This window comes from Rhopalosiphum padi, chromosome 1 (genome assembly GCF_020882245.1).
Source record: "Rhopalosiphum padi isolate XX-2018 chromosome 1, ASM2088224v1, whole genome shotgun sequence".
Classification (NCBI taxonomy): domain Eukaryota; kingdom Metazoa; phylum Arthropoda; class Insecta; order Hemiptera; family Aphididae; genus Rhopalosiphum; species Rhopalosiphum padi.
In genome coordinates, this window is record NC_083597.1 from 90,884,474 (window position 1) to 90,895,589 (window position 11,116).

Here is an 11,116-nt window from a genome sequence, read left to right on the forward strand (position 1 = left end):
TCGTAGATAGCGGATATAACCTTATAGTTATAGTATTTTCACTATTTGTTTTGGGAAGTTTTTTTATTTTAAATAGGTTCCATTCAAAATTAATTGTCTATTGATATTATGATATTTGAATTATTTGATTCACCACTAACGCTAGCGGTGACTACATATTATTTACGTCAATACATGTACACTGTACAGGTATTGAGATATCGAGATATGATATAATCAATAATGTAAATGCGACTATGTAAGATAGAAACATGACCATGTAAATAAAAGTGTTGAAAACTTGTAAAACATAACTATTGACTAATATTTTCCAAGTTTAAATGTTTAATACCTTACAAGTAGACCTACTCGAAATATGATTATAGGGGCGGACTGGGAGTAAAATTTGATCCAGGAAAATCGCAGCTAAAGCTGCTCAGATTTAATTAGTTATAGGCTATAGCATTGATTATAAATAGGTACTAGTATTTATAATCAACGGTTATAGTCATTGATATATTAATTTTGAAATAAAAAGAAATGTTTATTTATCATTGTATAATGTAAAATATGATAATGTTTGGGCCCTAAAAACAAAAAGCACTCAATATGCATTTATATACAAAATCAAATTTCAAAACTAGCTTTATGAAAGCATGAAACATATACCTATTTGTTTCGTACTCTGCTATTATTATGACTGCAAGACAAGTATGCAAATGCTTCAAATCCCATTATTCCTATTCCTTACTAATAAATAATGATAAAAGTTGTTAATCATTAGAAATTAACAATTTTTTTAATTTTTCAGCGAGGTATGAGCGTTTTAAAATCGTAAAATGTTCACTGATGAATTATAATTAGTTTAAAGATTATAATATATTTTAAAAATCCAGCATATAAACAGAGATCAAGTTTAATAAGTTTGATAAGAAGCTAATTCGCTTCAATATTAAAGCTGTAACACAAATGTGGTTCTCCTGAACGGGTTGAATGCGAATTAGCTGATGCCTACGTTGTACGTTTGTAAAATAGAGACAAATAATTATTAGTTGCCTATATTGATTGTGTATTTATTAAGAAAATAATCTATAGATCGAAAATAAAGTAGAACAAATTGAAAACATGTATAAGTAATATATAAATATAATATATATTTATTAAATTTATTTGTAAAAAACATTTTAAATATATTATGAGTATAGTGTACAATGAAGGTATATAAAATATAAAGGTACATATATATTATATCATATGCTATAACTGGGTATATCAGTATAATATTATGATAACATAATATGTATAAAAAGATATATATTATAAAATAAATAAGATTTGTGAACAATATACATGAGAGAAAATTACGTTAATTCTTTAAAATACAGTCTTCGATTCTAAAACGGTCTCTTTATCATCGTATTATTTTTTTAAAATAACTTATTCTAATTTTAAACATGATCTGATGGCAGTTATGAAAATAAATAATAATGTAATAAGTATTGAAAAACTCATCTGTTTTACTAAGACACCACACACACAAGCTCGGCCGCTGCGCCTCGTGACTACAGATATCTTATACTTCAATATTCGCCCCCCCCCCAGCAAGACTCGTTTCACATGTACTTGGTTAACATATTTTATTTTCAAAAGTGTCGACCGAAATCTGTAGCTGATATATATAATATCATCCCGGGTACTCTCGCCGGATCGGGCCATATAGCCGTGTGAAATGGATCCTAACCGTAATACAAGTTGCTGTCAGACATCACAGTGGCGACGACTGGTTGGTTGAAGTGCTCGTTCATGACGGTAATGGGCTGGCCAAACGACGACTGGCACACGGCACACTCGCACGGCCTGTCGCCCGCGTACTGAGGTATCCTGTGGAGGTGGACGTCCGGAACCGCGGCGTACTGAGGTCCGCTACTGCTGGTGTCGGGCGCGTACGCGTGTCCGAACGACTTGTCCGCCGCGTGGTGTGCGGCCTTATGGGCCACGAGGCCCGACGATTGCGTGAACGATTTGCTGCACTCGCCGCAATGGTATGGTTTCTCGCCCGTGTGCGTTCGGTTGTGCGTGTTCAACGTCGACTGGCTGGCGAACGATTTGTGGCAGGCGCCGCACTTGAACGGTTTGTCTCGGGGCGGCGCGATCGGGCGCTTGTTCGCCCCGGCCCCGGCCCCATCGCCCGAATGATGGTTTCTCTTGTGAAGTACCAGCACGTACGATTGGGTGAACGACTGACAGCAAATGTCGCACACGAACGGCCGTTCGCCCGTGTGCGTCCTCCGGTGACGGACCATGTCGTTGCGCTTGACGAACGCCTTTTGGCAGAAATCGCACTTATGCGGCTTCTCACCGGTGTGTGCCCGCCGCTTGTGCGTCTTCATGCTACTGAGCAACGCGAAAGTCATGTGGCACACGTCACAGGTGTACGGCTTTTCGCCAGTGTGCGTGCGTCGGTGCGTTGTCAACGTGCCCAGCTGCAAAAACGTCTTCTGACATATGTCGCACTCGAATAGCTTCTCGCCGGTGTGCACCTTCTGGTGTTCCTTGAGGTTGCACGAGTCGATGAACGACTTGTCACACGTGTCACATTTGAACGGCTTCTCCCGAGTATGTGTTCTCCGGTGCACTTTCAGTTTGTACGAGTCGTTGAACGGCCGTTGGCAAATATCGCATTCCAGTCGTTGACGTTCGCCACGTTTCTTTTTCTGCTTGACCACGTCGTTGCTTTTTAACGCGGACGTCTTTTTCACTTTGACTGCGCTAGACCTGTGCACTTCTCTAATGTGTTTCAATAACATAAAGCTCTCGTCATAAGCTTCTTTGCACTTGGCGCACTTGAATTTTTGCGGCAACATGTTTATGTCTATTTTCTCATTTTGGTTGTTGGTTACGGTTTGAGCGGGAAAGTGAGCTACTGTGTTTTGTATAGGCGGCTCTTCGGTGGCTAGTTCATTTGTGACAAGAGATATATCAGGCTCGCTAGGATACCAGCCCGACCAATTGTCAGTGTAGTCATCGGCCTCCGATGTATTTGGTAATTCGTATTGATTTGTCGTCCCTGGTTGAGCTAGTGGTTCAGTCGTTGGATGTTCGATTGAGTTAATTGGCTGATGATTGTTCCAATGTGTTCGCTTATGAACTATTAAACTAGAGGATTGAGTGTACGCTTTGGGACAAAGATCACACTGGTAAGGTTTTTCTCCAGTATGAGTGCGTCGGTGAGATACTAGTATTGATGAATAAGCGAAAGCCTTAGGACAATAGTCACACTGAAATGGTTTTTCACCTGTGTGTATTCGTTTGTGTCTGGCTAGTACTGACAAACCCGTGAAAGTCTTGTTACAAATTTCACATAGAAATTGATCTTGTCCATTATGTTTAGCTGTATGTCTAGTCATTCCATTTACACTAGCAAACGACTTAAAACAAATATGACATTTAAAAGGCTTATCAATGTTATTCATTCGCTTTTCTTTAAGGCCGTTTGTAAATGGTTTTGTCCATTGCGGTACACCATCATGTGTACCCTTGTGACGATCTAAACTAGCTTTTTTGGCAAATGCTTTTTGGCAGACTTCACATACATATGGTTTGTAACCGGAGTGTAATATTTTATGTTTCCGTAAACTGTTAGCCAGCGTGAACAACTTGTGGCAAATATCGCATTTATACGGTCTTTCTTGGGTGTGGGTTTTCTTATGGTCTGACAAATTTGAAGAATGGGCAAATGTTTTTTGACATAAATTACAATGAAATGGTTTTACACCAGTGTGAATTCTTTTATGTATATTTAGCTTTGATTTTTGGGCAAATGCTTTTGGACATAAATCACATTTAAATGGCCTTTCTCCCGTATGCATTCTTTTGTGCACAATCAAAGTACTAGATAAAGAAAATGATTTTTGACATATGTAGCATTTAAATGGTTTTTCACGGGTATGTGTCCGTTGGTGTTCAATCAATTTATGTCTAGATGAATAAGGAAAAGTCTTATGGCATACATCACAATCTAACCACCGGCCTTCGGGTCTTTTGATGGGTACAACATTATTCTCCAATGAAATACTTACACTGTTTATTGTATTCATACTACTAATGTTTTCTCTCCCATTATACACGGGCTGCATAAATGGTACCGAAAGTTCATTCGGACATTGAATTGGATCTTTAGTGTTATTAGGATCCGTTTCACTTTGAAACCAATTTGACCAACTGTAACTAAAATCTCCAACTGATGGTGTTGGAACACTAGTGTCCCATAAACCTGTTGTAATTGTTGTAGGTATTTCTGAAAAAATATTTTTCTGCATAGTGTTTTGAGTATTAGAAATCTGTTGAACATTTAGGACATGTAGAGGCATATGAGGTATTTCTCCTGTATGAGTTCGCTTATGTGCTATTAAACTAGCTGAATTGGTAAATGACCGGTCGCATGTATCGCATGCAAATGGTCTTTCGCCAGTGTGGTTTCTTTTATGAATGATCAAGCCAGACGACTGTGTAAAAGATTTATCGCACAAATCGCAATGAAACGGTTTTACACCTGTATGAGTTCGCAAATGCCGCTCTAAGTCACCACTCTTTACAAAAGCTTTTGAACAAAAAATACATTTGTGAGGTTTGTCACCTGTATGTGTTCTTTTGTGAGCATTTAAACTGCTTGATAAGGAGAACATTTTTTGACATATATCACATTTATATGGCTGTTCACCAGTATGTGTACGTGTATGTGCCACTAACGTTCCAGATGTAGCAAAACATTTTTGACAAAATTCACATTTAAATGGTTTCTCTCCGGAGTGAGTTCTTTTATGGTTTATTAAAATATGTGAATGAGAAAAGGCTTTTTGACAAATATCACATCTATAAGGTTTTACGCCAGTATGAGTTTTTTCATGACTTTTCAAACTGTAAGAATTAGAAAAACCTCTATAGCAAGTTTCACAACGAAATGGTTTTACCCCACTATGTGTCTGAATATGTTGAATTAATTTTTTCTTGTTTGTAAAAGATTTTGAACAAAGTTCACATTGGTGATGTTTATATTGAAAATGAGATTCATTTTTTAATAAACCTGGTAATTTCTTGATTATAGGAACTACTTTATCAGTATCTAAACATTTCCCATCACAAAATGATAATTTTAGATGTTTCTCTATGTGTGTTCGTTTGTAGAATACAGTATTACATTTATAGCATATATATTCTACTGGAAAATTAGTTTCTATTTCAGTTTTATCCATTTCAATATGTCTGGACTTAATTGCATTTTGATAAGATACATTTTCAACCACTGATGTTTTTGCTAGGTGTTCTGTCATTTTGTTTGTAAGCAGTATTTATTTTGACCACCGAATTGATCCTCTTTATTCAAAAACCTAAAATAATAAAACTATTATAAAATAATGATATTTTATTTATATATCAAGTTTGATAAAATTATATTACCAATTACCATCAGATTTCAAAACCTATGCTTATAGAACACCACATTAAGTAACTAAATAAATAGCATTTAAACATAGACGTGCGTATGAGGGTATCAGGGTGTGCTCCAGCTGCCTCTGACTGATACCGTTACATTTGAAAGAATCAGTCAAGCTCAATCTAGGCCACTGTACAATACTTGATAACATTGTAGTGATGAGGCTAATCTTTTAATGTTATAATAATTATATCACAGAATAAGTTATAATAATACAGTAGGCTTCAGGTTAGGTTAAGTTAGTCGCCACTTCTTAGACTCAAGCAAGGTTAATGGGCTTATTCGCCTATTGACTCAAATAGGCTGTCTCAATTTATATATATACATTATACTTGATAATTAATACTATTTCTTTGAATTATTACATTATATTATTCAAACATAATATCAATAATTTGTATATAGTAATTAACCTAGATGAAAAATTTAAATATAAAATTAAGTATGTTATAAAAAGATAATACTTGGCTATCTTTATCACATTAAATTATAAAGTATTTTTATTGTATTTCTAGATTTTTTTACTAGATACAAAAAAAAATAAATATATTTTGTAATCAACATGTAAATGGCATAACAACTATCAATTATATTTAATTTATTTAATTTGAATTTAGAACCTACAATTTCATCAAAGAAGTATTATCTCGGTGATGAATTGGACCAATTAATCTTATATTTGTATTTCATTTTTTTAGTTATTAATATTCCTATTAATATTGTACAAATTATGATGTTAGTAATATTTTTATAATTGTTGTTTATTTTTGTCAATAAATTTATCTTTATCTTTTTAAACAATATTTAATAAATATATAGGTATTAAAAATTACTTTACCCATATAATATGATCCAGGGTTCACCAATAAATATTTTAGAAGAGCCACTATGACTATAGGAATTCAGAAAGATTTCAAAATCTAAAACATCAAAATTGAATATACATTTTTATCCTAAGAGAGTGAAGGTAAAGTAAAAAAATTGAAAACTAGTAAAAATATCTACTATGTCACTATCAAAAGTAATAATTTAAATAATAAAATTTTTGTTTGCAGGCCATATCAAGTTTATCCGCAGGCCACCATTTGGTAACTTCTGACATAAAATAAATATATACAATAATAAATTCTACTAATAAAAATAAAATATTATATTATTATTATTTATTACCCATTCATTATTGATTTTAATGGGTATGAACTTCTCATTTCATATTTATAATATGGTATCATATTCTGGAATGTGTTGCCTAAGTATTGGTATCTTGCTATATTGTTATAGAATATCAGAGCAAGTAGCAATAATATGAAACTTAAAATACTTTTTTTGACCATTAGTAAGAAGAAATGTGTTGGTAAAATAGTTTATTGCACATAACCTGAAGCCCTGGGCACGTCTATGTATTTTAATTTTCAACTAATTTGGTAATGGATTTATAGGTACTATTAATAAATTGTATTTTAATGAAAGAAATTATAAAAAAAAATAAATAATATTAACCTAATCTACCTAAAAGTATTTACTAAGTATTTATTCTAAATTAATAATAAATATTATATTACAATCAGTGCTTGAAGAAAAAATTAAAAAGAGGATGATATAGAGATATTATGTGTACTTGAAGATTTAAATGTCTTATTGATAGGATATAATTAGAAAGGGTACACAAAAATATTTTTTATTCAAGCATTGACTATAATAACACGTTTAAAAAAAAAAAATGTAAAATTAATAATAAAAGATGGTTTGATCTAATCGTTTCAACAAACTTTGATATAAAATAACAACCGATAAAATAAATATAATACAGAAATTAAATTTAAATGTGTACATAAAAATTTGCATCAAAATTTAAAATTGAATTTATATGAGTAATATGTTAATGTAATATAATTATAGGTATACTTGCATAGATGAAGGTGAAATCATGTTAAATCATGATGATAATTAACTTATTAGTTATTATTATACAATTTTTAACTTTTATAAATATTCTTTTTCAACACTAAGCTATTTAATGGTATCATAAAGATAAATAATAATTTGTACACATAATTGACTATCAGTGAATAAATTAATTCTATAATATAAATAGATTTGTAATGAAAAATAAACAAATATCTATCTGTAACTAGTTTTATTTTTCAATATTTACAAATATAAATACATGAGTTTTGATTGCCAATTTTAGATCAATTAATAGAAATTGCATTAATCCAACTTAATTCTAGGTTTAATTCCAGAAATACAAGAGAGATTACAATTTAATAAAAATCAATATGAATTAAATATAACAACAGATTAGAATTGTTGTTTTGTATAATTGACATATTATCATAATTAAAATAAGAACTTATTAAAAATATTTACTTGAATCTGATAGCTGATTGATTTCACTAGGAAAACATTTCTAATACTACGGAGGACAATATTGGTGGCCAAAAATAAGTAATATTGAGCATTTTATTATTATTTTTGTTTAAAAAAAAGAAACAAACAAAATACTAGCATTATTTTGTCAACAATTAATCAATAAGTACTTTTGTAAAATATTAAAACAAATACAACTTTTTTTATATACAATTATTATACCTTATCAACAGTTTATTATCATTAGAGATAAACTGATAGTAGCCACAATTGAACGGTTACTGACAAATACGGTGTATGGTATCACTTGGTATATACGCAAATTTTAAAAGTGTTGACCGGGAATAAACAGTTAAAATAATTGACAATGGTTAGGGTAAGCGGCCGTTTCGTCCCCAACAAAACATCAAGTCGATTGACGTTTCATGCCGTCAGGCGTCAATCATTAAAACATTTGGTCTCCAGAAGTTATTAATGTTGGACATAAATATAAATAATTTATTTAGATATTATACAATTACTAATCAGTTAGTATTTAATTGTAGTCACATATAGACGGTAATTTTCCAAATATATGATATATAAACACAGTGAATTTAAAATATAATTTTTTGTTTTTACAAATAATCGTTAAAAAAAAACCGGAAAATACATAGGTTAGTTTGAGAATTAAAAATTGAACAACCTTAACTAAACCGTCAATTAGTTTTAAATATTCTTCGTGAATTCGTGATACACTTGATAAGATAAAAATTGAGAAATGAGATCAACCAAACATTCAACAATAAGGTATTGGATGGGAAAAACATCAGTTAAAAGGTAATTATTATATTATTTCTAGCTAATGTATAAGTACAAAATACAAATATAAATACGTATCTGTATATTTGCCTACGTATATGCATTTGTTTATAAGTTATATTAGTTATAAGTTTATAGTATTAACTATTAATTAATTTTATATTTTTATCTATATAACTCAATATTTTTGTAATAATCTGTTTCTCCACATTCTATGTGCGCCAATGATTATTCGGTAGATACCGACATAATATATTATGATAATAAACTTATGAACCTTGCACATAATAATATTACTAAGGTATTATTGTTATAATATAATATAATATATTATAAAATTACAGAATACTTAACTGGCTACGGCTATATACAGTCAGTCGTATTAGGTGCCATAAGGCATAAGTAACTATCGAGTATTCCATTCATTGGCAAGTCTGAAGTCATAGACTTTTTGGGCAGAGGGTGCAGCTTGGTGCGTACCCAGAGGAGCTAAAAGACTTTAGGCCATTTTATTGAACAATTTTTGTTATTTTCAAATTCGTCTTGATTTTAAATTGATATCTTATATGAACTAAAAATATTATTAGCCACACCATAACTTCAGATTTTATGCAGGTACCTAATGGATGATAATAACCAATTAAAACAAGATCATGTATAATTAATAATAAATAAAATATTAAATTAATTAAATATGTCGATTGGTTACAAAATAATTTAAGTTCAAAGCGCCGCCATTATGTATCGTTGAGATACAATCACAATATAAGGAGGTGAACACACTATCTGGTGTCTTTTCCAAAAGTTGGTTTAGTACAATAATTGTTGTTTGATGTACTAACTATAAATATTTCAGTATAAGTACTTCATTACTTCGATACGCCTGTACTACTTAATAGTTCTCTTTGACGATTTGCGTGATCGTGTGGATATCACAATCAACTCTATATTTTTGTTGATAATTAATATTATAAAATAAAATTACAATATTTTATAATTCCAGTTCTACATTTTTAACATTTTACTTAATGAACCTACGTAATCAAAAAATAGAATCAACTGAAAATCAAGTTTATAGTAAAAATATGTTTGTTAATTATAAAACGCTATAAAATTATAAATGTGAAGAATTTACGCTTCAATTAAAAGATAAAGTTATCGGCGTTAGACAGTATTAAAATAAAGTAGTTATTCTGTTACTGCATCGCGGAACTGTCATTAATCTGCTTGGCTGCGCTATAGTCTCGGTTTCTTGCGTTCCATTTCTTCCCTTTGGGCCTTCGTCTGCGCGACTACACCAAAATTGCCGCCCGGGTTGTTAAAAAATTTGCCCCAGAAGCCCGTGTCGGAAATGTTGTTGGACTTGGCGTCAACCTCTCGACAGCCTTTGTCGTTCTCGTAATTTACATCGATTGTAAAATGTACCGATATAATGGTGCTATTATACGGGTCTTCGATATGCTTGATTACATACTTCTCGAACTCGTCCCACCGGGCAAATATGTTGCTTATATTGGCTATCTTTCGGTTCACGCTCATGTGTTGCAGCACCATGTTCCAACTGTCGTCATTTGGACCGCCCAAAGTGGAAGCTACCAGGTGGCCTCTCTCGTCACCCTTTACCCCATCCATTTTGTTGAATCGCGTGAAAGGTGAAACTATTGAAATCCTTGTGCGGTAAGCCACTCTCGTTTCCCACACCTACCAGCTTGACAGGCACGGACTCGAATTTTCCGCTCAAACACTTCTGCTGCGTAAACGTCACATCCACGTAGCCCTCACTGACCTCGCCGACTGGGTTGACTTGGCCGATTGGTTTTTTCTGCGGGTTGTCCTTGGTGGACAGTTTGTACCTGGTGACGCAGCTCACCAACGTCACCGCCGCCGCCCCAAACAGCGTGAGGATTGCGAGTAATCTCATGATGATGATATGCCGATCGCTGTATATCACAGTTATTGTTATTTGTTACTTTTTTCTGTTGTTGTTGTTCTATGGACGGTCGGTATCACAGTGGATTTTCGGTACAGGGCGATATAAGATGGTAAGAAACCGATAAATAATTAGACGACGACTACAAATTCTAGCAACACTATATGCGTGTAAGCCAAACACAACGATAAGATTAAACTTTAAAATGATTTTCGATTTGGAGTCACGATGCGAATAAAAAATAAATAAACAAAGTTATCTACAATTATTTACATTTTTCATAAATGTTTCAAAACTGTATTTACATATTGGTTATAGTTTGATGTTTAATATCCGATTACGGTTTACAACTTGGGTTTAGACTTGAGGAATGTCACACAATAGTCATTATACAATAGGTATAAAATATACTAATATACCTACTATAGTCTATAATGCTAGAGTTAACTAGTTAACATATTAGTGTAAGTATTACTTCTGTATTCGCATAACTTGTGTACTTGTGCGAGTAGGTGATATATTGACTATATAGTATATAATAT

At 32.3% G+C, this 11,116-nt stretch overlaps 2 protein-coding genes across 2 annotated transcripts; both read right to left on the reverse strand.

Annotated features, from left to right (window-relative positions):
• Positions 1 to 1,113: 1,113 nt before the first annotated feature.
• LOC132930639 (zinc finger protein Xfin-like) lies at positions 1,114 to 8,049 on the reverse strand. The gene is made up of 2 exons (XM_060996657.1): positions 7,844 to 8,049; positions 1,114 to 5,366 (listed from the first exon to the last, which is right to left on the reverse strand). The coding sequence occupies exon 2, from the start codon at positions 5,307 to 5,309 to the stop codon at positions 1,716 to 1,718; it is 3,594 nt and encodes a 1,197-aa protein (XP_060852640.1). The 5' UTR covers positions 5,310 to 5,366; positions 7,844 to 8,049; the 3' UTR covers positions 1,114 to 1,715.
• A 1,666-nt stretch (positions 8,050 to 9,715) lies between these two features.
• LOC132931781 (uncharacterized) lies at positions 9,716 to 10,820 on the reverse strand. The gene is given in 2 exon segments (XM_060997782.1): positions 9,716 to 10,256; positions 10,258 to 10,820. Coding segments are annotated over 2 exon segments (684 nt in total). The 5' UTR covers positions 10,566 to 10,820; the 3' UTR covers positions 9,716 to 9,880.
• Positions 10,821 to 11,116: the final 296 nt, after the last annotated feature.